Source organism: Lithobates pipiens, unplaced genomic scaffold (assembly GCF_037356315.1).
Source record: "Lithobates pipiens isolate NorthernLeopardFrog02 unplaced genomic scaffold, aLitPip1_a1.2 Scaffold_8, whole genome shotgun sequence".
Lineage (NCBI taxonomy): Eukaryota > Metazoa > Chordata > Amphibia > Anura > Ranidae > Lithobates > Lithobates pipiens.
The window spans coordinates 472,651,383-472,679,131 of NW_027507903.1; the positions used below are offsets into that span (position 1 = coordinate 472,651,383).

The 27,749-nt window shown below is 46.2% G+C and overlaps 1 protein-coding gene across 1 annotated transcript in view; it reads left to right on the forward strand.

Moving 5' to 3' along the window:
* LOC143960266 (solute carrier organic anion transporter family member 1B3-like) overlaps positions 1 to 27,749 on the forward strand; it is a 95,102-nt gene that overhangs the window by 18,723 nt on the left and 48,630 nt on the right. Inside the window, exons 3-8 of the mRNA XM_077468673.1 lie at positions 5,206 to 5,347; positions 5,434 to 5,566; positions 5,661 to 5,770; positions 20,538 to 20,681; positions 21,493 to 21,591; positions 23,401 to 23,610. Coding sequence (XP_077324799.1) covers positions 5,206 to 5,347; positions 5,434 to 5,566; positions 5,661 to 5,770; positions 20,538 to 20,681; positions 21,493 to 21,591; positions 23,401 to 23,610 — 838 coding nt within the window. The remainder of the gene's footprint in view (positions 1 to 5,205; positions 5,348 to 5,433; positions 5,567 to 5,660; positions 5,771 to 20,537; positions 20,682 to 21,492; positions 21,592 to 23,400; positions 23,611 to 27,749) is intronic.

The following is a 27,749-nucleotide window of genomic DNA, read 5'->3' on the forward strand; positions in this document are numbered from 1 at the left end:
CCCGAAAACACATCCATTGATCAACCATGAGGGTAGCTAGCACATGTTGACATTAGGCATAGGATCAGGAGGGAAATCCCCATTTGACTCCTAGATTGTGTGCATCTTCAAAATTTGGCTTTTACAGGGGTGACATCACTCCATCTGATGAAGGCAAGATCAACACAGTTTGGACATACTAATATCTCATATTGCCTTCACATTGTCAAAGTTGAACTTTGTAAGTTCCTGAGTTGTGTATGTTTTATGGTTTTAAACATGCCTGTTTAACCCAAAAAAGGCTATTTTTACTGTCAAACATAAAAATGTTATACAACAAATATGTTGGTTTGTTCAAAAGTGTAAAATGTTTTATACTTAACAATGTGTGGCTTCTTCTTTCAATGCTCAATACCAGTTTTTGGAGAAAGTTGGTGTTTACAGTGACAACTGTACTAAAGGCAAATCCACTTTGCACTAAAAGTGCACTTTCAGTGCAGTTTCAGTGCACTTTCACTTTTTGTAGTGAAAAGTGGATTTTCTTTTTGTAAATAACTCCCACAGTGCTCAGGCCATTTTCGGGACTCAAAACAATTAATTTATGGTGCTGTATTCCAACATGATAACGACACCAAACACACCTCCAAGATGACCACTGCCTTGCTAAAGAAACTGAGGGTAAAGTTGATGGACTGGCCAAGCATGTCTCCAGACCTAAACCCTATTGAGCATCTGTGGGGCATCCTCAAATGAAGGGTGAAGGAGCGCAAGGTCTCTAACATCCACCAGCTCCGTGATGTCATCATGGAGGAGTGGAAGAGGACTCCAGTGACAAACCGTGAAGCTCTGGTGAACTCTATGCCCAAAAGGGTTAAGGCAGTGCTGGAAAACAATGGTGGCCACACTAAATATTGACACTTTGGGCCCTATTTGGACATTTTCACTTAGAGGTGTACTCACTTTTGTTGCCAGCGGTTTAGACATTAATGGCTCCGTGTTGAGTTATTTTGAGGGGACAACAAATTGACACTGTTATACAAGCTGTACACTCACTACAGCTGAAACTCCTTCAGTGCAGTCACCCCTATCAGTCCTTACCGCCTGTCTGGAGGAGATAAAGGAGTGGATGGAACAAAATTTCTTGCAACTAAATAGCTCCAAAACTGAGTTTATTATGATTGGAACATCTCACCAGATTAAATCATCGCTGATAACAAGTATTGCCTTTTCAGGCTCTAAAATTCCAGTTTCGTCTGTTGTCACTAATCTTGGTGTAAAAATGGATTCCCAACTCACTTTTGAAGCTCATATAAATCAAGTATGCAAGACTTCTTTCTACCACCTTCGTAATATCTCTAAACTTCGTCCTATCCTTTCTTTTTCCGATGCTGAAAGATTGATTCATGCCTTTGTCTCCTCCAGGCTGGATTATTGCAACGCACTTCTCATTGGGATTCCGAGAAAGAGCATGCAGAGGTTGCAATACGTTCAAAACTCTGCAGCGAGGATCCTAATGAGAGTGCGGAAGCATGAGCATATCACTCCAATTTTAAAATCTCTTCATTGGCTGCCGGTCTCTACAAGGATTGAGTATAAGGTCTCTCTTCTTGTGCATCAATGCATACATGGACAAGCTCCACCTTATCTTAAGGAACTTCTTAGATTGCAAAATCTACCGCGTTCCCTTCGCTCAACTAATTTGAATTGTTTAGAGGTTCCAAAAACTAGGTTGAAAACCATGGGAGATAGGGCTTTTTGTGCTGCTGCCCCACATCTGTGGAATGCTTTGCCTGATAGTCTGAGGGTTTCTCAGTCTACTGAAAATTTTAAAAAGGGGTTGAAGACTTTTCTTTTTAGCAAATGTTTTGTAAATTAAGCGGTTTGTTTGTTTTTATTGTAATTATGTAGCACTTTGAGGTCTTTTGATGGAAAGTGCATTATAAATAAAATTTATTATTATTATTATTATTATTATTACTTTACATTGTAGCAAAGTGCAATATCTTCAGTGTTGCCACATAAAAAGATATAATAAAATATTTCCAAAAATATGAGGGGTGTACTCACTTTTGTGAGATACTGTGTATATAATATTATATATATATATATACAGTATATATATATATATATATATATATAGAATATAAAGCTACTTTATTAGGTCACTTTATTAGGTACACCTGTTCAATTGCTCGGTAACACAAATTGCTAATCAGCCAATCACATGGCAGCAACTCAATGCATTTAGGCATGATGACTTGCTGAAGTTCAAACTGGGCATCAGAATGGGGAATAAAGGGGACTTAAAGCGGTTCTTCACCCTAAAGGGGAAGTTCCGCTAATCTTATCCCTCCCCCCCTCCGGTGCCACAATCGGCACCTTTCAGGGGGGAGGGGGGTGCAGTTACCTGGATAATCCAGGTAACTGCACCCACTTCCGGCCAGACCGCCGCAGACCCCCGCAGACGCTCCGCCCCCCCCCCCCGTTGTGTTCTGGGAAACACACAGTTCCCAGAGACACAGCGGGGGACCATAAGAGACGCGCAGCGCGACTCGCGCATGCGCAGTAGGGAACCGGGCAGTGAAGCCGTCATGCTTCACTTCCCGATTCCCTGACAGAGGATGGCGGCGGTGGCAGCAGCGAGACGAGCGATCGCTCGTCATCTGCCGCCGACATCGCTGGAACCTGGGACAGGTAAGTGTGATTTTATTAAAAGTCAGCAGCTGCAATATTAGTAGCTGCTGGCTTTTAATATTTTTTTTTTAGGTGCAGCTCCTCTTTAAGTGACTTTGAACATGGCATGGTTGTTGGTGCCAGACGGGCTGGTCTGAGTATTTCAAAAACTGTTGATCTACTGGGATTTTCATGCATAACCATCTCTAGGGTTAACAGAGAATGGCCCAAAAAAGAGACTTGTTCATGTCAGAGGAGAATGGGCAGACTGGTTCAAAATGATAGAAAGGCAACAGTAACTTAAATAACCACTCGTTACAACCAAGGTATGCAGAATACCATCACTGAATGCACAACACCTCGAAAATTGAAGCAGATGGCCTACAGCAGCAGAAGACCCCAACGGGATATTTGCATCATGGATGTGCAGTCGACAAATCTGTAACAACTGGGCAATTCTATCATGTCAATATGTACCAAAATCTCTGAGTAATGTTTCCAACACCTTGTTGAATCTATGAAGAATTAATGCAGTTCTGAATGCAAAGGGGGGTCCAACCTAGTACCAGCAAGGTGTACCTAATAAAGTGGCCAATAAGAGATGCTTGGTTCAGGCCCTGAGCCAAGCATCTCTTGAGGCCTGATTACAATAGCTCTGCAGTAACACAGGCAGCCTCCCAGGGGCAAAGGCCTCAGGACAGAGACAATAGCCCTGAACAGACTCTCTCAAACATTTATCTTCTCTCCAGCCACACCTTCAAGGCATCCCCTCCCAAGGATTGGCTGAGATCAGATAGATATTGATAGCCCCAAAGTTTGATCCTCTTACTCTATTTCTGGAAACTGGCTGGAGCAACACCCAGGCTTACGAATAAACCTGACCAGACCTAGAAAACAAAAACAAAAAGCTGAGTACAACAGAGGCAAAAACTACATTTATTCAACCTAGTGCAGGGTGCTACATAAAATACACAGAAAAAAAATAAATAAAAATGTCATCACTAAGCAAATTGGAAAGTTCTTTTTTTTTTTCAAGCAAATTTTGCCTAAGCAGAAAATATGGGAAAATTAGAGGCTATGTTTGCAGAGGCGTATCTAGGGTATGGCAGCCATGGCAAGTGCCATGGGCGCCATGGGGGGGGGGGGGGGCGGAAAAAAAGCCGCCCCCGCACAAAAAAAGTCCCTCCCATCCCATCCGTTCTCTCGTGGCCGCCTCCCGCACAATCTAGTCCCCAGTGCCACGGCCGGCCTGAGGAGGGAAGCAACAGGCGCCCCCATGACGGACGATGAGTTGGCCAGAGTGACTGCCCGTAGCCATAGGGTAACTGGCAGAGGCGGGGCCTAAAGCTCCGCCTACCCTCCTCTGCACAACTGCTGTCTGCTTCATCTTCTCGGGGTTCTCCCGGGTCTGTGTGACGTCCTGTGATGCCGGTGAGGAAGGAGAACCTGGAGGCTGGAGACCAGGAGAAGAGAGAGACGTCACTAGAGAGAAGAAAAATAATTAGAACACTCCCAGGCACCAGCAGCAGGTACTAGTACAGTACTTGTCACCAGGATCTTGATCATCATGTGCATGCAGCATGTGTACAGTGTACCAGTAACCAGTGCCAACTGCAAAGCAAGCAATCAAATATAGTGCTCAAACTATTTGGATGAAATAAATATGCTTAGCCATTGATATCATAAAGTGTAATAAAGTGATTTGTGCAAGTAGTACCTGCTGTTGCACAAATCACTTTATTACACTTTACTTATGATATCAATGGCTAAGCATGTTTATTTAAGCCATATTGAACACTATATTTGATTGGCTGTTTGCTTCTGCTTGGGCCTGGAACACACACACAATTGCATATGACTTGGACCCCTTTCACATAGAACCGCCCCGGGTGTCAGCGGTAAAGCGGCGCTATTTTTAGCGCTGTTTTACCATCGTTTTAGCGTCGCTATTCGGACACTAGCTGGGCGAATTTAACACCCCGCTAGCGGCTGAAAAGGGGTTAAACCCACCTGCAAAATGCTGCTGCAGCGGCGCTTTGCCGGCGGTATTGCAGCACTGCCCTATTGATTTCAAGCTATGGAGGAGCTATGTATTCACCGCTTCTACAGTGCTGCAAAGAAGCTGCTGACAGGCTTTCACACTGGGTTTGCAGCTGAGGCTTTTTTCAAGTGCTATATGGGCGCTTTTTTTAGCGCTGTAGCGCCTGAAAAAACGCCTCAGTGTGAAAGGCGTCTTAAAGTCAACATGTGAGATTCTGCATATGTGCCACGCACAGGGCCAGTGCTACCACTAGGCAAACTAGGCAGCCTAGGGCACCCGGACACTGGTGATCCTACTCCCTCTCTTCCTCTGTACAGTGTCAGAGGCGCTGGCGCAGCATTTTAGGGTGCTGATGTTACTGTATTTATGGGTGCTAATGCTACTGTATTTATGGGTGCTGATTTTACTGCATTTGTTAATTGGAAGATTAAAGAGTTTGACTTGTAGTTTTGTTAGCTGTTTTTTTTGTTGGAAGATACATTAAATGATGCATCATCTCTTTCATGTTTCAGATGTTCCTGGCTGCGCTATGCTTCACATACTTTGCAAAAGCATTTGCGGGGAGTTACATGAAAAGTTCCATTACGCAGATTGAGCGCCGCTTTGACCTTTCCTCCTCCACGGTTGGAATGGTGGATGGAAGTTTTGAAATAGGTAAATATCTGATTGTGGTGTTTTTTTGTTTTTTTAATGATTTGCACTTTACCACTGTGCTAATCCCTCCTGTCTTCTGCCATCAGGAAATTTACTGGTGATCTCCATTGTCAGCTATTTTGGGGCTAAGCTTCACCGACCCCGGATCATCGCAGCAGGCTGTCTTGTGATGGCACTGGGGAGTTTCCTTTCTGCCATGCCGCACTTCTTCATGGGACCGTATGTGATAACTAGCATAGTTCTACGTGGTGTGCGATAGGGGCCATTTATTTTTGTCTGAAAGGGGGTAACAGATATCTCTGTGATTTCACAGGTATAAATATGAATCGGCAAGGGCTCATCCCGCATCGTCACTCAGCAATATCACTAGGAGCGTTTCACCATGTATGGCCAATCAGATGCCTCTTTCACCTCCGAACATAGGTAAGAAATCTAAGGCTTGGTTCACACCTTGTATTTTTTTGGTGCTTTTTGCAGAAACACACTACAGTTCATTTAAAGTGGAGGGCCACCCTGAAAAAAAAATACATTAAAAATTTTAAAAAAATCAGAAAAAAAATGGATTTTTTTTTTTTTTTACTTACCAGAAATGCCTGTTGCTAGGCACATCCTCCTAATCTGCCTCTTCCTCCTCCGCGGAGATCTTCTGCCTTCTCTCCTCTGTGCTGCGTCTTCTGGGTAATGGGTCGTGCTGTGTTCTGGGAACTGTGTGTCCCAGAACACAGCGCCCCCCATTCACAAAGCGCTGCGCGACTCGCGCATGCGCAGTAGGAAACGGGCAGTGAAGCCGCAAGGCTCCACTGCCTGTTTCCCTTAGTCAAAATGGCAGCGCCGGGACCCGAGAGCCGAGGGATGGGTCAGCCTCGGGCGGCCGACATCACGGGCGCCCTGGACAGGTAAGTGTGCTTATTAAGTCAGCAGCTACAGTGTTTGCAGCTGCTGACTTTTAATGTTTTTTTTTTTTAAACCGGCCCTCCTCTTTAAAGTGGTTTCCTATGGGATACATTCACATCTACTGTATACTTTTTTTCAGCTGCTGCGTTTTTGAAAAGGTTCAGGGACTTTTTTAAATGGAAAACGGTGCATTTTTGTCTCAACATACATCAATGGAGATTTATTTTTAGGCGTTTTTGATGCATTTTTTACAGCAAATTGGCCCACAAAAAAGCAACGCACATCAAAAACATGTAAAAAACCTGTGTGCAAAAACACAAAGCACACCGCAATAAGCACTGCAGAAATAGATCAAAAGCAAACTGCATAGGTGTGAACCAGGCATCACTGCAAAGCCTGGACTACTAAGCCCTTGTACACACGGTCGGACATTCTGCCAACCAAATCCGTTGGATTTTGTCCGACGGATTGTGTCCGAAACTGTTGCATACACACGGTCGGACCAAGTTGTCGGAAAATCCGATCGTTCAGAACGTGATGACGGTATTTTGTTACGATGGGACTACGTTCACGCTAGTAGCCAATAGCTTTGATGTAGGAATTTGATCTGAGCATGCGTGGCACTTTGTCCGATCAAAATTCTCTACACATGATCGGAGTATGTCGTATCGGACCAGTTTGTCGGAAAATATTTCCAACAAGTTGGAAAATTGGGTCCGACGGATATTCCGACGGAATCAGTCCGATGCATACCACACACAGTCGGATTATCCGACAACACGGTCCGATAGGACACATTCCGTTGGAATCTCCGACCGTGTGTACAAGGGCTAAGAGAACCTGAACTATATACACAGTAATTTTATATGATTATTTTTCAATTCCTAAAGCTGACAGGATAGTTGAGACAAAGAGGACTGTGCTAGATATTAAAGTGCAAATAAACCCATTGATTAAAAAAAAAACAGTTAAATTCCCGGCACATGCCAACTGTAATTTTTTTTTTTGTAACTGTCATTTTGGTTGTGCTCTCAACCAAACTGTCCCACCATCAAATGGCTGGTGTCATAACTGATCACATGTGAAGCATCATGGCAGTTGAAGATCAGAGGCCAAGATGACAGACAGCTTCCTTGGCTGAAAATGATAAGAGAGTTTAGTTCCTCTTTATTTCATATTCAGGGTGAATTATAATATTCTCTTTATTGGACAGACATTGATGCCCCCTGGTGGCATCTGTTTGTTATTGGCTGTGACTTGGGAGCAAACATTTGGTCATTTTGTTTCATTACTGTTATCCTGAGAATATCTGTATGATATTAATATTTTCACACTAGAAGTGTTTACATTGAGCTGTGTACATTAAATGCTAAGAAGCTCAACTGTAATAAAGTAATAAGCCATAATAAAAAATGACCATACATAAATTAGTGCTAGCCTATATATGCTGTGCAATTGTTTTTATTGAGTTTTCAAAGACACTAAAGCCGCGTACACACGTAGCGGTATGTCCGACATACTTAGTATGGCGGACTTCCCGCCAGACTGTCCGTCTGACTTTCCGAACGGGCTACTTGCCCACACACGGCACTTTTTGAGCGGACTAATACGGCGTACTAAGTCCGCCGTACTATCCGCCCTACTTTTGAAATGAACGGACTCGCCCACACACGCGGAGAAAAGTCCGCTCATTTCGAGCGCGTCTCCAGGTAGGCGGGGCCTTAAAGGGGTATGGACTTAAAGGGGAACCCCAACGCCGAAAAAAATCGGCGTGGGGGTCCCCCCCAAGTCCACAACAAACCCTTGTCCGAGCACGCTACCCGGCCGGCCAGGAAAGGGGGGGCAAGCAAGCGCCCCCCCCCTCCTGAGCCGTACCAGGCCACGTGCCCTCAACATGGGGGGTGCCTTGGGGAAGGGGGGGCCGCGCAGCCCCCCCACCCCAAAGCACCTTGTCCCCATGTTGATGAGGACAAGGGCCTCTTCCCGACAACCCTGGCCGTTGGTTGTCGGGGTCTGCGGGCGGGGGGCTTATCGGAATCCGGGAGCCCCCTTTAATAAGGGGGCCCCCGGATACCGGCCCCCCACCCTATGTGAATGATTATGGGGTACAATGTACCCCTACCCATTCACCTGTAAAATAAAAGTACAAAAAAAACACAACACACGAGATAAAATACTTTATTGCACAGCTCCGGGGGTCTTCCGTCTTCGGGGGTCTTCTCGCCGGACTCCTCCGCTATCTTCTTGTAGCTCTCTTGCTAGCGGAGGAGTCCGGCTTTCTTCCTCGCCGCCGGCCTCTTCTTCCGACTTCGGGGGTCTTGTCCCCCTCTTCGGTTCTTCTGTCGGGCCTTCTGTCGCCGCCGCCGCCTTCCGTTCTTGTTGTTCTTCTTCTCCAGGAGATGTTGACTCGACGATCTCTCGGGCCGCAATGCCAGGGACGCGTTGCGCTGCCACTTATATAGGGACAAGGGGCGGTGTCACATGGCTTTATGTCACATGGGTTGGTCACATGGGTTGATGTCACATGGGGACTGTAACATCGTTAGGGGGCGGGGTTACCATGTGACACCAACCCATGTGACATAAAGCCATGTGACACCGCCCCTTGTCCCTATATAAGTGTCAGCGCAGCGCGTCCCTGGCATTGCGGCCGGAGAGATCGTCGAGTCAACATCTCCTGGAGAAGAAGAAGAAGAAGAAGAACGGAAGGCGGCGGCGGCGACAGAAGACCGGGCCACCGCCTGTAAAAGAGCTAGAAGAAGGCGCGGTGGCCCGGCAGAAGAACCGAAGAGGGAGACAAGACCCCCGAAGTCGGAAGAAGAGGCCGGCGGCGAGGAAGAAAGCCGGACTCCTCCGCTAGCAAAAGAGCTACAAGAAGATAGCGGAGGAGTCCGGCGAGAAGACCCCCGGAGCTGTGCAATAAAGTATTTTATCTCGTGTGTTGTGTTTTTTTTGTACTTTTATTTTACAGGTGAATGGGTAGGGGTACATTGTACCCCATACTCATTCACATAGGGTGGGGGGCCGGTATCCGGGGGCCCCTTATTAAAGGGGGCTCCCGGATTCCGATAAGCCCCCCGCCCGCAGACCCCGACAACCAACGGCCAGGGTTGTCGGGAAGAGGCCCTTGTCCTCATCAACATGGTGACAAGGTGCTTTGGGGTGGGGGGGCCGTGCGGCCCCCCCTCCCCCAAGGCACCCCCCATGTTGAGGGCACGCGGCCTGGTACGGCTCAGGAGGGGGGGGCGCTTGCTTGCCCCCCCTTTCCTGGCCGGCCGGGTAGCGTGCTCGGACAAGGGTTTGTTGTGGACTTGGGGGGGGACCCCCACGCCGATTTTTTTCGGCGTTGGGGTTCCCCTTTAAGTCCATACCCCTTTAAGGCCCCGCCTACCTGGAGACGCGCTCGAAATGAGCGGACTTTCCTCCGCGTGTGTGGGCGAGTCCGTTCATTTCAAAAGTAGGGCGGATAGTACGGCGGACTTAGTACGCCGTATTAGTCCGCTCAAAAAGTGCCGTGTGTGGGCAAGTAGCCCGTTCGTAAAGTCAGAAAAAAATCGGCGTGGGGGTCCCCCCCAAGTCCACAACAGACCCTTGTCCGAGCACGCTACCCGGCCGGCCAGGAAAGGGGGGGCAAGCGAGCGCCCCCCCCTCCTGAGCCGTACCAGGCCGCGTGCCCTCAACATGGGGGGTGCCTTTGGGGAGGGGGGGCCGCACGGCCCCCCCACCCCAAAGCACCTTGTCCCCATGTTGATGAGGACAAGGGCCTCTTCCCGACAACCCTGGCCGTTGGTTGTCGGGGTCTGCGGACAGGTGAATGGGTAGGGGTACATTGTACCCCATACTCATTCACATAGGGTGGGGGGCCGGTATCCGGGGGCCCCCTTATTAAAGGGGGCTCCCGGATTCCGATAAGCCCCCCGCCCGCAGACCCCGACAACCAACGGCCAGGGTTGTCGGAAGAGGCCCTTGTCCTCATCAACATGGCACAAGAGGCCCCCCCTTCCCCAAGGCACCCCCCATGTTGAGGGCACGCGGCCTGGTACAGCTCAGGAGGGGGGGGGGGGGCGCTCACTTGTCCCCCCTTTCCTGGCCGGCCGGGTAGCGTGCTCGGACAAGGGTCTGTTGTGGACTTGGGGGGGACCCCCACGCCGATTTTTTTCGGCGTTGGGGTTCCCCTTTAAGTCCATACCAGGCGGCGGGGCCAGCGACGTCTCCTTCGCGGGCCCCGCCTACCTGGAGACCCGCTCAAAATGAGCGGACTTTTCTCCGTGCGGGAAAAGTCCGCTCATTTCAAAAGTACGGCGGACTGGCATACACACCGCCGGATTGTCCGCCAAAATGCGAGTCCGGCGGGAAGATTGGAGTGCAACACGGTATTCTAAGTCCGCCGTACTTTCGGGTCAAAAAAATATGCCGTAGGCTACACACGGGGGGATTGTTTGGCGGACTTGAGTTTGCCAGACTTTTCCACCGGATTGTTTGATCGTGTGTATGCGGCATTACAAAGCTTCAAATTCGCCCAATGCTGGGAGACTAGGTCATTTGCACAGGATATCAATCAAACAAGAGAGCAACAAACAGAAACAAAACAAACAAAAGAAAATTGGCCGATTCAGCAGTAACTGGCAAAACTTTGGTCAGTGTGCACAGCGGTCTGTCCGACAGAAGCCAATCTAATGACCGGCATTGCTCAAAGAGATATGCTAGACAACCAGCATTCGAGCAGCACTCCTGGACAATGGCTGTGAGCGCTTATCAGTGTATTCTGGTAAGAGGGGAGTCCTCCTGTCAGTATACAAAAGCACAGTGGGAGAGATCGCTGCACCAACATCACTTGTATTGGTACGGCAATCTGTCAGGTTTTTTTTACGCTCAATCTAGCAGGTTGAATGAAAAAAAATATACAGTGTGAACCGGGCTTAAAGAGGAGCTGCACCTAAAAAAAAAATATTAAAAGCCATCAGCTACTAATATTGCAGCTGCTGACTTTTAATAATATCACACTTACCTGTCCCAGGTTCCAGCGATGTCGGCGGCATATAACGAGCGATCGCTCGTCTCGCTGCAGCCACCGCCGCCATCCTCTGTCAGGGAATCGGGAAGTGAAGCATGAGGGCTTCACTGCCCGGTTCCCTACTGCGCATGCGCGAGTTGCGCTGCGCTTCTCTTATGGTCCCCCGCTGTGTCTCTGGGAACTGTGTGTTTCCCAGAACACAACGGGGGGCGGAGCCATGCGGGGGTGCGCGGAGCCATGCGGCGGTCTGGACGGAAGTGGGTGCAGATACCTGGATTATCCAGGTAACTGCACCCCCCTCCCCCCCGAAAGGTGCCGATTGTGGCACCGGAGGGGGGGAGGGATAATACTAGCGGAACTTCCCCTTTAGGGTGAAGAACCGCTTTAAGACCAGATATCCCAGTTTCATATATAAACCAAAGAGAACAGGAAAGAGGTGATGAAGAGGACAGAGAGTTCGGAACAGGTGGAGGTAGGGAAAGAAGAGATGGTAAGTCCCTGCAAACTCTGGAAAGTCTCAAGTGTCATACTATAAACAGTCTAGCCTGGCGTGTAAGGAGGGTGGGGAATAATTAAGCCATGGTTCCTATATTTTAATGTTAATGAACTTACTTTAACTGCTTAACCACTTGACCACTGGGCACTTAAACACCCTTAATAACCAGACCAATTTTCAGCTTTCGGTGCTCTCACATTTTGAATGACAATTACTCAGTCATGCAACACTGGACCTATATGAAATTTTTGTCCTTTTTTTCACACAAATAGAGCTTTCTTTTGGTGGTATTTAATCACCGCTGGGTTTTTTATTTTTTGTGCTATAAAAGAAAAAATACAGAAAATTCTGTAAAAAAATGAATTTTTCTTCATTTCTGTTATAAAATTTAGCAGATTAGTAATTTTTTCTTCATAAATTTTGGCCAAAATTTATACCACTACATATCTTTGGTAAAAATAAGTACAAATTGGTGGATATTATTTGGTCTTTGTGAAAGTTATAGAGTCCACAAGCTATGGTGCCAATATCTGAAAATTGATCACACCTGAAGTACTGACGGCCTATTTCAATTCTTGAGACCCTAACATGCCAGAAAAGTACAAATACCCCCCAAATGACCCCTTTTTGGAAAGAAGACATTCCAAGGTATTTAGTAAGAGGCATGATGAGTTTTTTGAAGTTGTCATTTTTTCCCACAATTCTTTGCAAAATCAAGATTTTTTTTACTTTTTTTTTTTTTTTTCACAAAATTGTCATATTATCAGTTTATTTCTCACACAGCATATGCATACCACAAATTACACCCCAAAACACATTCTGCTATTACTCCCGAGTACGGCGATACCACATGTGTGAGACTTTTACACAGTGCGGCCACATACAGAGGCCCAACATGCAGGGAGCGCCATCAGGCGTTCTGGAGCACCCAGGACAATTCTGACATTTCTCTCCTACATGTAAAAATCATCATTTATTTGCTAGAAAATTACATCGAATCCCAAAACATTATATATGTTTTTTTAGCAAACACCCTGGAGAATACAATGGTGGTCATTGCAACTTTTTATCTCGCACGGTATTTGCGCAGCAATTTTTCGAATGCTTTTTTTTGGAAAAAAAACTGTTTTGTGCTTAAAAAAAAAAAAACACAGTAAAGTTAGCCCAATTTTTGCATAATGTGAAAGATGAAGTTACTCCGAGTAAATCGATACCTAACATGTCACTCTTCAAAATTGCACAGGCTCGTGGAATGGCGCCAAATGTCGCTACTTAAAAATCCCCATAGGCGATGATTTAATTTTTTTTTTTACTGGTTATATGTTTTGAGTTACAGAGGAGGTCTAGGGCTAGAATTATTGCTCTCGCACCAACGTATGCAGCGATACCTCACATGTGTGGTTTGAACACCGTTTTCATATGTGGGCAGGACTTACGTATGCGTTCGCTTCTGCATGCGAGCACATGGGGACAGGGGCGCTTTTAAAAAAAAATAAAAAATTTTATTGTTCATTTTACTTTATTTATTTTAGTTTGACATTTTTTTTCCCCAAAAATAATTTTTTTGATCACTTTTATTCCTATTACAAGGAATGTAAACATCCCTTGTAATAGGAATATGGCATGACAGGTCCTCTTTACAGTGAGATGTGGGGTCAATAAGACCCGCATCTCACCTCTAAGCTGGGAAGCCTGAAAAAAAAAAAAAAAAAAAAAAAAGATTCTGGATTTGATAGTATTGGCGAGTCGGTAGAAGCACCGGAGGGCGGCGGGAGGGGGGGGGGGTGTCTATGGCTGGGTATTGCAGGGTATCACCGACTATGGCTGGGTATCTCAGAGTATGGCGTTGCAGAGCATTGCAGGATATTGGAGGGTGTTGCAGAGCATTGCAGAGCGTTGCACGGTATTGGCGGGTGTTGCAGAGCATTGCAGAGTGTTGCAGGGTATTGGCGGGTGTTGCAGAGCATTGCAGAGTGTTGCAGGGTATTGGTGGGTGTTGCAGAGCATTGCAGAGTGTTGCAGAGCATTGCAGAGTGTTGCAGGGCATTGGCGGGTGTTGCAGAGCGTTGCAGAGCGTTGCAGAGCATTGCAGGATATTGGAGGGTGTTGCAGAGCATTGCAGAGTGTTGCACGGTATTGGCGGGTGTTGCAGAGCATTGCAGAGTGTTGCACGGTATTGGCGGGTGTTGCAGAGCATTGCAGAGTGTTGCTGGGTATTGGTGGGTGTTGCAGAGCATTGCAGAGCATTGCAGAGTGTTGCAGGGTATTGCAGAGTAATGGCAGGGTATTGCAGAGTATTGCAGTGTAATGCAGAGTAATGCAGAGTAATGCAGGGTATTGCAGGGTAATGCAGGGTATTGCAGAGTAATGCAGAGTAATGCAGGGTATTGCAGGGTATTGCAGAGTAATGCAGAGTAATGCAGGGTATTGCAGAGTAATGCAGAGTAATGGCAGGGTATTGCAGGGTATTGCAGAGTAATGCAGAGTAATGGCAGGGTATTGCAGAGTATTTGCAGGGAATTGAGGGGTTAATTTTCGGTGAGCAGCGATGTGGGCACTGCAGATGCAGCCCACATCGCTGCTGACACCGATCTCCTCCCCCTCCGCTGTTCCGATCGGTACAGAGAGGGGGAGGGAGGAACCGGCGTCATAACATGACGCCAGTTTGTTTACAAGTGATCACTCCGTCATTTGACGGAGCGATCACGTGGTAAACGGCCGCGACGAGCGGCCGTTTACCGCGATCCGTGATGCGCCGGGTCCTGCGGACCCGGCGGTCACGGACGCTCTCGAGTGCGCGCCCCAGGGGGCGCGCGAGAGCGGAATTCTGGGAGGACGTCATATGACGGCCTCCCACAGTTAAGAAACCGCCCTAAAGCCGTCATTCGGCTATAGGGCGGTTATTAAGTGGTTAAGGACCGCCTCACGCCGATATACGTTGGCAGAATGGCACGGTTGGGCACAATCACGTACCTGTACGTAATTCTTTAAGTGCCCAGCCGTGGGTCGTGAGCGAGCTGGCGGCGGTGCGCTCCCAACCTGGACCTGAGCTCTGTGACCGTGGCCGCGGGACCAGCGGACCCAATCGCCGCTGGTGTCCCGTGATCGGGTCACATAGCTGAAGAACGAGGGGAGGTCTGTGTAAACAAACCTCTCCTCGTGCTTTCTAGTGTGGCTGTCACCGATTGTCTGTTCCCTATTATAGGGAAAGATGATCAGTGAGGTCACATGCCAGGCCACGCCCCCTACAATAAAAAAACCACATAACGTCATACATAACACCTACACTGCCCCCTAGTGGTTAACTCCTTCACTGCCAGTGTCATTTACACAGGAATCAGTGCATTTAAATAGCACTGATTGCTGTATAAATGACAATGGTCCCAAAAATGTGTCAAAAATGTCCGATGTGTCTGCCATAATGTTGCAGTCACAATAAAAATCGCTGATTGCCGCCATTACTAGTAAAAAAAAAAATGTATAAAAATGCTACAAAACGATCCCCTATTTTGTAAACGCTATAACTTTTGCGCAAACCAATCAATAATCGCTAATTGCGATTTTTTTTACCAAAAATATGTAGAAGAATACGTATCGGCCTCGACTGAGGTAAAAAATGTTTTATTATATATTTTTTGGGCATATTTATTATAGTAAAAAGTAAAAAATATTGCATTTTTTTTTTCAAAATTATCGCTCTATTTTTGTTTATAGCGCAAAAAATAAAAACCGCAGAGGTGATCAAATACCACCAAAAGAAAGCTCTATTTGTGGGAAAAAAAGGACGCCAATTTTGTTTGAGAGCCACATCGCACGACCGTGCAATTGTCAGTTAAAGCGACGCAGTGCCGAATCGCAAAAAGGGGCCTGGTCCTTTGGCTGCAAATTGGTCCAGGGCTTAAGTGGTTAATGGAGTAATTTAAAATACTGGACATCTTTTTGTTAATCATAAAGGTGGTCATACATTATTTTACTTCCTGGAAAGAAACAGACGGTTTCTCCCAGGCCTTAAGCCTGGTACACATTAAGAGTTGTTTTTTCATTCAACCCAGCGGGCTGAACAAAAAAAAAAAAACAAGAGCTTGGGAGGAGCCATGGTACTAACTATCCAATGTTAGTACAGCTATCTCTCCTGCTGAGATATTGTGTTCTGACAGGTGGATGCCCCCCGCCAGAACACACCAGCCAGCACATTGGCCATTCGGCCAGCTTCTGTTGGACATAGGGGCTAAATGTCAGCTGGTTTCTATTGAACCAGCCGATGCTGCCTGATATGTGGCCATTGTGTACGGCTCTTCAGTGATAGCCCTTTGGTGGACAGGAATAGATAGGATGGTAATTTTTGTTGATAAGATAAAAGGCCCAGAATTGGACCACATAATAGGGCCAATTTGTCATCTTTGCAAATAGGTGAAAAAAAAAGTGTACACCAAGCCAAAGACTCTGTACCACTTTGCATTAACTGTTTGCCGATCAGCTTACGCAGATATACTGCGGTAGATTGGCAGTGCCGCGGGAATCACCATACCTGTAGGCAGAGGCAGAATGGGGATCTGCCAGTGTAAACAAGTGGATCCCCATTCTGACAGGGGACATGTCAGAAATATTCTGTTCCCAGTGATCGGGAACAGTGATCTCTGTCATGTCCCAGGCAGCCCATCCCCCCTGCAGTTAGAAAACACCCAGAGAACACACTTAGACCCCTTTTCACACTGAAGGCGCTTTACAGTTGTTTTAGTGCTAAAAAATAGCGCCTGTAAACTGCCTCCCCTGCCCCCCCCATTGTGAAAGCCCGAGTACTTTCACAATGGGGCGGTGCTCTTGCAGGATGGAAAAAAAAGTCCTGCAAGCAGCATCTTTGGGACGGTGCGAGAGCGTTGTATACACCACTCCTAAACCACCCCTGCCATTGAAATCAATGGGCAACACTGCCAAAGCGCCTGCAAAGCGGTTTGGCAGCAGTGCTTTTAGGGAACTTTTAACCCCTTGTTAACCCCTTCTTTTGGGTTTACAGTGCCTCACTCCTGCCCGCACATCGCCGGTAAAAATCATTTTTCAAACTTGTCTCTTTTTTTTGTTTAGAGAGCAAAAAATAAAAACTACAGAGGTTATCAAATATCACCGAAAGAAAGCTCTATTTGTGGGGAAAAAAGGACATCAATTTTGTTTGGGTACAACGTCACATGACCACGCAATTGTCAGTTAAAAGGATGCAGTGCCGTATCGCAAAAAATGGCCTGGTCATTGAGGAGGCAAATCCTTTCGGGGCTGAAGAGGCTAAATACAGGGGTTTCGTTTGCACACATTTGCAAATACATGCGTAAGCTGCAGAGGCCACGGCACCCCACTGTTATCTGCAGTGCTAACTCTATAAAATTTGATAGCCTCCATATTAGGAGCACGTGCTGTATATAAGGGCTCAAAATTTCCAGTCCTGAGCTACTAGCCAGGCCTTTAGATGTACTCTCCACCAGTTGCCCCCACCAATCCCTGCCCCACCCCTAAACACACCTACATAAATGATCTCATAAAATTACACTCTTAAAGAGGAACTGCAGTCTGCTCACATAATTTGTAATAAAAACATCTTTACCTTTCTGAAGCTTCCCTCCAACCACTTATATATATATATAGATATTATTTTATATATACTGTGATTCTGTACTTGCCAAATATGCTGCAGAAATCTCCCTCCACTGAGTCTGGCTGCAGCCATTTTAACTGTGGGCAGCTGAAGCTGCTGCCTGTTCACTTCCTGGATTTACACAGAGGCACACCTCCAGCAATGCAGCTCTCATTGGCTACTCATCCACCCTCCCTTTCTGGCAAACTCTCATGAGAGTGTGAGAGAGAGCTGTGCATGATGTCATAAGCCTAGGCTTTTTTCCAGACAAGAAACATGAAGTGGGCTGTGTAAGGTATTTACTGGCAGAAAAAAATGTTTTACTATCCAAAGTTAAAACAACAAGGGAAGAAGTTTTAATAGACAGAAAGATGAAAAAATGACTGAAGTTCCGCTCTAAATGTTTTATGCAGAATTATGTTACAACAATAAATATTAACAACAACAACTTTATCAGTGCCCATCAGTGCAGCCTCATCCATGCCCATCAATGCAGCCACTCAGGGCCCATCAGTACGGCATATCAATACCCATCTGTGCAGCCTCATCCTGCAGTCTCATTAGTGCCCATCACTGCAGCCTCATCAGTGGCCGTCAGTGCCCATCAATACACCCTCATCAGTGTCCATCAGTATAGCCTCATCAGTGCCCATCAATGCAGCCTATCAGTGCCTTTCAGTGCAGCCTCATCAGTGCAGCTTCATCAGCGCCCATCCATGCAGCCTCATCAGTGCAGCATATCAGTGCAGAGTGCAGCCTCATCAGTGCCCATCAATGAAGCCTCATCAGTGCAGCATATCAGTGCAGTCTCATCCGCATCCATCAATGCAGCCTCATCCATGTCCATCAATGCAGCCTCATCAGTGCCCATCAGTACAGCATATCAGTACCCATCTGTGCAGAATATCAGTGCCCATCAGTGCAACCTCATCAGTGCAGTCTCATTAGTGCCCATCAGTGCAGCCTCATCAGTGGCCATCAGTGCCCATCAATACACCCTCATCAGTGTCCATCAGTGTAGCCTTATCAGTGCCCATCAATTCAGGCTATCAGTGCCTCTCAGTGCAGCCTCATCAGTGTCCATGAGTGTAGCTTCATCCGTGCCCATCAATGCAGCCTCATCAGTGCAGCATATCAGTGCAGAGTGCAGCCTCATCAGTGCCCATCAATGAAGCCTCATCAGTGCAGCATATCAATGCAGTCTCATCTGTGTCCATCAATGCAGCCTCATCCATGCCCATCAATGCAGTCTCATCAGTGCCCATCAGTACAGCATATCGGTATTCATCTGTGCAGATTATCAGTGCCCATCAGTGCAGCCTCATCATTGCAGTCTCATTAGTGCCCATCAGTGCAGCATCAGTAGTGTATTACTGTCCAACAGTTCACATTAAAAACAGAGGTTTATTTTGCACACATTTGCAAATATATGTGTAAGCTGCAGAGGCCACATCATGGCACCTCAATATTATCTGCAGTCCTAACTATAAATTTTCAGAGCCTCCATAGTAAGAGCACTTAGATAATAATGGATAGCTTGAGGGCGGCCATTATTATGTCTGGAGGTAGTCCACTCCTCCTTAAAGGCAGAGGGGTACACTGGCTTGTAAATTGAGCTGGGAATTTTTCTTTGCTGTTCCTTGTTGTTAAAGTATAGTGTTTCCCTAAAAAAAATAAAAAAAATCCTGTTCCCTTAAAGCATGAATAACAGCATAGTGCTTGTGCTGTGTAACTTGGACCCTTCTATCACTTAAGCCTGGCTGATCCTGCCTGGCTATACCCTCCCCCTGTAAACTGACCACTGTTTATCATGGCTGCTGAGCTCTGACAACGGGTCAGTTCCGTCATCCGCAGCCCTGCTCGTGACAGTGCCCACCCCCTCCCCTGCTGCTGCTATCATAACTACAATAAAAACATCCCATCCCCTCTTTAGCATTACATTATGTGCCCCTGTGTCTTTGTTATATAAAAAAAAGCTGCCGATCTATACCTTATATCAGAGCATCTCCTGGCACTCCTCGGCTCTCTCTCCTCTCTGACTGACGTCAGTGGGAGTTCTTGGCCCCTCCCACTATAGCTGTCAGCCGGGCAGAGGAGAGTGTCGGGATACTCTTTGATATAAGGTACAGATTGCAGCTTTTATATATAACACAGACACAGGGGCACATAATGTTATGATACAGAGTGGATGGGATGTTTTCATTGCAGTGGCTTAACCACTTAAGTTATAGGTTGAAGCAGTTGCCATTTGTCTGTACCGTTGAATAAATCATATGCCTTCAGTCTGTTTCAAGATAACACTGGGCATTTGGTGGAATTTTTTGGGGAGTTGAAGAAGGACTGTACACTATGGACTATTGATACATCACAGACTTCTCTATTGCATTTAATTATTTTTATTTGTTCTTTTACTTATTAGAGCCCTATATCAGAGAACATTCGCATATACTTGAGAGGTATTTGATATAATCACTTTTACATGTTATTGAATATATAAACTAGCGCTGATATATGTATGGTTATTTTAAAACACGGGTGTGTATTGTAATAGCAGCTGGCTAAGATAAAGTAATTGAAAGTTTGTTTGGGAGGTATTTACAGCACATCTTTTTTTTTTTAAATGTATTATTATTTATAACCAAAAATGAAAGCACCTTGCCCTTCCCCATCCCAATAAATACTGAAACTGTTTATGTTGGGAGGTCAAGGCCATGGCTTTATTGATTTTACACAGCATATGTATATCAAGAATAATAACAAACAAGGAATTTCCAGCTGATAACTAAACCTTCACCAGTCACAGCTGAGCTCCAAGTTCCCAGAGGCCATCCTATCCAAAAGTTGTCAGACATCTGACTTCCCAAATCCCGCTGATGGGATCAATAAGAACTCATTTTATCAATAGCGAGGTAAACCCCGCCAATAAAATAGACAATGACAAGAAAGTAGGATGGGAGAATGGGAACATGGTAGAGACTGCCCCTTGACCCCTGCCCCCCCCCCAAACTAAAGTGGCCCCTCTACCACTCATAACATCTACTTGATTGCATATTCAGATAGCATGGCCCAGTATGCAGCCAATAACCTTCTACTTCCAGCAGTCAAGAGATATTTTCACTAGGGTTCATGGCCCATTCAATCTTGTGGTTCCATTGTATTTCAGATTGTGGCAAGGACACCAACTACATGTGGGTGTACATCTTAATTGGGAACATGCTGCGTGGAATTGGAGAGACTCCCATCACCCCTCTGGGTATTTCATACATTGATGATTTCGCAGAAAGTGAAAACACAGCTCTTTATTTGGGTAAAATCCTTTGTTGCCGCTATACATGACATCCTGTAAATACAGTACATACATCATACATAACTCAACAGCACACTAGATAAATAATCCTACACCTTAAGAAAAAAACTATAATGGTTTTGGCCTTAATATGATCTTAAGGTATGCTCACACCAGCTGTTGTGTGAACCGGGCAGATAAGAAGACAAGGAATTTTGCCGTATCATGCGGTGAGACTGCGCTGGAATAGCCACCCACTGCAGTACCACCGCATCTGGTGTGAATGTACCCTTAATCTGTTTGTTAAAGTTGATCCATTTTAGAGTTGTTTTTTACCATTTTATCACAATACAGAAATCACAATACAGAATTCCTAGAACACTGGGTTTTCTAATGAGAGGGTACAGCTGTAGGTATCTCCTTTTAGGCACTCTGTCTTCGATTGAAAACTCAAGCAGATATATATGAAAATAAGGGGTGAAGTCACTGTTTAGCTCTAGCTATTGATCTTTTTAAACCAGGGACGACAACCAATAGGCTAAAAATTACAATATTAAATATTTTCTATTTTACTGATTAGAAAAAATATACATTTTCAATATATATTTTCAGTACTAAAAAACAAAGAACACACATATATATATATATATATATATATATATATATATATATATATATATATATACAATGTATACAAAAGAATTGTTACAGCAGAACTAAAGTTTAAAAAAAAAAAAAAATGTCAGCAGGCAGGTTAAAATTGGTTACTAGTTATATTCTATCTTATGGTGCAGAAGACAGTGTTTACTAATTTTCTATTTCTACCCTGTAGCTTTTCTTCATGCGGTGGGCCTGTTTGGGCCCATGGTCGGGTTCACATTGGGTTCCTTGTTTGCCAAACTCTATGTTGATGTTGGCTTTGTGGATATGGGTGAGTTTATAGCACCGAAATCACGGTATGGTAACACATTTTCTTATTTCTACTTTAGTGAACTTTAAAACAAATGTAACATAATTTTAACCTTATTGAGAAACCATAGGTTTGCACAGCCTATTGCATTCAGGTGTGCATCCCAAAGCTCAAACACATGTGAACACCACCTGCTCTTACAGGAGGAAGGCTCTGGTGGTGGGAGACAGTTGATTGGGAGCATATTGAGTTTAACCCTAAATACAGGTGTAACGTGTTCCTAGAGTTGAACATAGCCTTTAATATAATAGGGCATTTACACTGGCCATTAGCACCTCCAACTACCCACCTGGTGCTGCCCCTCGATAATGCTAATGCACATGGAGGGATTAGGGTGTGCCCAGGTATATCTGGTATACCCTGTGTGCACACCTATGTATAGAGCTCTATTGGGGTAAAAACATTTTTTTAAATGACTTTCCATTAAAAGTGTTTTAGTGTCCGTTAAGTATATTTCATTTATTATTTACAGACATGAATTAATGTTGTAGCACTGTCCCTATAGGGCTTAATGAATGTTGACTTCATTGGTCTCTCACTGGTTACCTGCAGCTGATTGCCAATGGTTAGGTGCAGAGGGACCCCCATACGCTGCTGTGAATCCTCGCTTGGTCGTGGAGGATTTCCCACTATGTTGCTAAGGGTTCTCGCATTGGTTGCTGAGCATTACCCACTATGTTGCTGCTAGGGGTTCCCACGTGGATGCTGAGAATTACCCACTATGTTGCTAGGAGTTGCTTCGTTGCTTAGGAGCTCCCACTTGTTCCACCCTTACTCCCACTTGCTCGTTACTTAAAGACCAGTCCAGGATATTTGGGTTTTTGTATTTCATTTGGAACTTGGATGGGAGAAGGGATGAGTGGAATACTCCAACTTGAACTATTCACAGTAGATGAGGACCACTCTCACTTGGCCTCAATGGATTACCTGTGAAAGCAGACACACTGCTTGAACCATACAACTACATGTATGGAAGGGTTAAGTCTTCTTGCTCTCACTAGCAGCAGACTAGCTGCACTAAATTATCTTCAGGACACTTTACTGACACCCGTCCACTGACTCTTCTAGCTGAACAGGCTCACTCGACAGGCCCCAAAGACACAAATCTGTACTCACAGTAGGCAGAATCAGATGCTTCCTGGTGTCTCCCTTCCAGTCAGCTCTGCAGGACCTCTGGGTTCAGCTTCTCTCTCTCCAGGCCCCTGGGTTGACCACCAAGGGCCATACAACTGCCTCCACGAAGGAGAGGCAGCAGCCCCTCTCCCTCCTGGGCTCTGTTCCCCAGGTCAACTCACTCTGAGCACATGTACTCTGGCCTTATAAACAGTAGCCCACAATGCAATGCAGCACTTTCCATCTGCCAATTGCCAGGGCTGTAACAAAGCCTGTGCACCCACTTGCCAGGTCTACACCCACTGTCCACTCCTAATTCCTCCCTATTGGACCAGTGGGGGACAGTCAGAACAAGCTGAGCTGCACCTGAGTACAATGAGCAGACCTAACCAATAGATATGGCTCCCTGGTAGGCAGAGAGCACACAAAATTTTACCGGACCCTCTTCTTGGTAAGCAGAAAGACTAAAAACAATACTCTCTTCTAGCACCTACCTAGGTGCTACAAGGTTAATAAAAGTATCACGTGGGTGGTTAGCTCCTATTCATAAATAGTTGGAAGAAATAAAATGCCAGTCTTAAAGTGTAATTACATTAATAATTGAAAGGTAGCATCAGGTTGTACAAATACATCTATTAGTCAATGTTCCGTTTGCAGATGAGGTGACCATCTCCCCGCAGGACACGCGCTGGGTGGGTGCCTGGTGGATGGGATGCCTGGTTGCAGGGACGATCAGTCTGTTGTCAGCCATTCCTTTTTGCTTCCTGCCGAGGAATCTGAAAAGGCCAGAGGTACAGAAGTCTGTTAACTTACTGACATTTAAAGAGAAGGAAAAGCTAGAGCCTCAGAAAAAGTCTACAATGAAAGGTGAGCAAAAAACACTTTTTTTATGTTTAACTTATAACTTTTTTTTTTATGTTTAACTTTTTATAACTTTTTAACTTTTATAAAAAAACACTTTTATATTTAGCCTTTTCTGATGTCTTCTGCGTGGTCATGTGACTCTCTTTGTTCACTTCTTCCTTGGTCTTCTCCCAGCAGTGTGAGGTCCTGCATGATGCAGAGAGCACCCCTGCATCATCCATTACATGAACACACTGGGTTCTGACAGGAGGACATGACACCCTGCACTTACAACCTTTCCTCAGTCTTCCTGATTGAGTGATGCTGTGTATCATTCTTTTTTTTTTTTTTTAATCATATATTTTTATTGGAGTTATTAATGAGAACTATACGAATTCTGCACATGAGCAAAAATGTATACAGTGAGTAACCAATTTTCCATAGTCTGTGTATATTCAGTATGTATATACAGTATATATATATATATATATATAAACACACACATTTGGTAATTATTAGGGGGAGGGTGGAGCGAGTACCTGGTTTCGCACCGCAGCGTTTAGCCGCCCTCCTCTGCAGTCTTCTGGGACGCATCACAGGTCCCAGAAGTCTATGGGACCATTCACAAGGCACAGCGCAGTGTGCACATGCGCAGTAGGAAACCTTACAGTTTCACTACCTGTTTCCCTTACTTGAGATGCCGGTGCCTGCATCCAAAGCCGAAATGCCGGTGCCTGCATCCAATACACATCTCTGCAGACAGGGTATAAGTTACAACTCTGAAACTCCAGTACATTTCATAACTCCTGAAATATAAATAGCACAGCCAGAATATGGACATATTGTATTTACTTCCTTCCAGGGCCGTCTTTAATATTGATTTGACCCTGGGCAAATAAAATGTTTTGGGCCCCCGCCCCTCCATGCAGTTTTGCTCTCCACCTGCTTTGAGACATATAATAAAAAGCAGCAAGACTCAAAATCAGTTTACTGAATCAGATCAGACAGTGATTGCGTTTGGTTGCCAGAAGTTACAGTGTATCATTACCACTCACTGACTGGTTGTTAGAGGTTACAGCACATCATTTCTGCTTGTTGATTGGTTGCTAGAGATTACTGTACATCAATACTGCTCATTGATTGGTTGCTATAGGTTACTGCACAACCTTACTGCTTACTGATTGCTTGCTAGAGGTTATAGCACATCATCTCCTCCCTGCCTGTACACCATGGACTGGGGAGATGAGGGGACCCATTAATAGACATTAAACACCTAGAGATCCTAGGACTCCTGGGCTCAGTGGCAGTACAGTGCAGACTTTCAAGCATGCCCCTTCACCTCCCCAGTGGGCAGCATTCAGTATAGGTGATGGTGGATATGACTTCAAGGGGGCATGATATACATATGAATACCGCCTCTATTTACATATGCATCCTGCCAGTCTGCCTCTATTTACATATGAATGCCGTCACTATTTACATACCAATGTCGGTATTTACACATAAACACAGGGTCTGCAGGTGAGTCATCTATACACAACAATAGGGCAGAGCTGGGCAGCATTAGTAACAGAACTTCACACTGAGATATCAGGACACGGCATGGGACTAAAATCTCAAGGAACAAGGGAATTTAAACTGGGAAAGTTGCCAAGTATGAGGCAGCTGCTTTGGGTCCCACAACAATGACAGGGCCCAGGGCAGCTGCCCCTTTTGCCCTGCCTTAAAAATGGCCCTGCTTCCTTCAGTCAATTTATAGTGTTTTGAGTCCTAACACCTCCGCCCTAGGAGTACTGGGAGCAGAGCCAGCCCAATTCATCTCCTAGGCGAACTGGGCATCTGAAACCTGTCATATCTATAAATATTTTGAAGCTATAATCAAGCTGGACAATGATGTGCATGTTAGCACCCAGTAGGTACATAGATATAAGTACCTAGAGAAAACTGTCCCTGGGACATAGTCATAACCATAGTGACATACCGGAAAATACTCCTCAGAAGCTTAAATGGTCTCAACACCCCTTTGATCCCATATAAAAAAAAGTATGCCAGGACAGTTTGACAGGTCTTGTGAGTGTACAGCTTGTCTAACAGTGTAAATTTGCTGTCCTCTCCAAATAGCTCAACACACAGCCATTAATGTCTAAACTGCTGGCAACAAAAGTGAGTACACCCCTAAGTGAAAATGTCCAAATTGTGTCCAAAGAGTCAATATTTTGTGTGGCCACCATTATTTTCCAGCACTGCCCTAACCCTCCTGGGAATGGAGTTCACCAGAGCTTCACAGGTTGCCACTGGAGTCCTCTTGCACTCCTCCATGATGACACAGAGCTGGTGGATGTTAGAAACCTTGCACTCCTCCACCTTCCATTTGAGGATGCTGTCACGTACCTGGTTGGAGAGCCCAACAGTGCAGGGAGCGGCGCCTCATAAGCCTCCGGCTCGAGAGCCCCTGGAGGTGGAGACAGGGATTCAAGAGTTTCGGAGGGCACAAGTGCCAAGCCGGGTTGCAGCAACGGAGATCCACCACCAGCTGGTGCAGGCGGTCAGGCAGAGGACGGAAGGCAGTAGACAACGGGCACAGCAGGAACAGGTAACTGACTGGAACGGCAGGTGCAGCCGGCGCTGGAAGCCGGGCAGGAACAGCAGGAGCGGCTGGCACTGGCAACCGGGCAGGGACGGCAGAAACAGCTGGCACTGGCAGTCAGGCAGGAACAGCAGGAATAGCAGGTGCTGATGTTCAGGTGGGTGCAGCAGGCGTGGTCAGAGGCGAGCCGGGTCGGCAACTAGCGGGCAGCAGAGGTACACAGCAGAAGGCAGAAACGTGGTCAGTCAGGCAGAGGGTCGGAGGCAGGCAGCAATCAAACAAGGTCAAGAACAGGCCGGGTACAGTATCAGGAACAAGCAGGAACTGGTAGCAGAAGTCACAGGAACGCTGTAGACAGGACAGCACGGGAGAACAGAAGCTGATTCCCTAAATAGCCTGTTGGGCGCCAAGAATGGTCGCACGGCGAGTTTGCGTGCCCCCGCCGGTAACCGTGCTCCCGCTCGTGACCCCGCGTACGCCCGTTCGGTTCAGCGCGCACCCGCGTGCGCTCGTTTGTGTCAACGCGCACCCGCGTGCGCCTGTTAGGGACTACGTGCACTCGCGTGCGTTCGTTCGTGCCAGCCCGCGTCCGAGGACACCGACGAGCTTCTTGTACCGGAAACCTGCGGGTGAGTTTCCTATGTACGATCGGGACGGTCGATCGATCGTGACATTGCCCCCCCCCCAAGGGGCAGCCTCCGGATGCCCAACCGTGCCATCTTATCCGGATGAGACCTCTTGAAGGCAAGGATTAGCCTCTTCGCATGTAGGTTGGATTCCGGTTCCCAGGAATTTTCCTCAGGGCCATACCCCTTCCACTTGACCAGGAATTGAATCCGATTCTGTCTTCTCCTGCAGTCCAGAATGGATTCAACCTCGTATTCCAATTCTCCATCAATTATCACAGGTTCCGGGGGGTTGGCACTCCGATCGGCAAAGGGGTCTGGGACAGTAGGCTTAAGTAACGAAGCGTGAAAGACCGGGTGGATCCGAAACTACTCCGGGAGTTTCAATTCAAAAGCCACGTCGTTCAGCTTCCTTACAATAGGAAATGGTCCCACAAACTTCGGGCCCAGCTTCTTGGATGGGCAAGCTAATTTCAGATTTAAAGTGGACAGCCAGACCTGGTCCCCGACCTGGAGATTGAGCTCCCCTCTTCTCTTCCTATCAAAGACCTCTTTGTTGTGTTCCTGAGTTTTAGCCAGAGTCTCTTGTAGGATCTTATTGTTGGTCTCGAAAAAATTAAGGTCTTCCTGTACCGCCGGTACTGAGCATTCAGGGAGATTACTGGGTAGATTTTTGCAAAAAACGGGGACTGTTTTGTGGCGGAATGGATGGAGTTGTTATATGCAAACTCTGCTAATGGCAAGAGCGATGCCCAGTCATCCTGGGAGAAGGAAGAGAAGCAACGCAGATATTGCTCTAGCGTTTGGTTGGTTCTCTCAGTCTGGCCATTGGTCTGCGGGTGATAGGCCGAAGAAAGGCGAAGCTCAATTTTCAGGGCCCCACAGAGTGCTTTCCAAAACCTGGACGTGAACTGCACCCCCCTATCTGAAGTAATGTTGGCAGGGATACC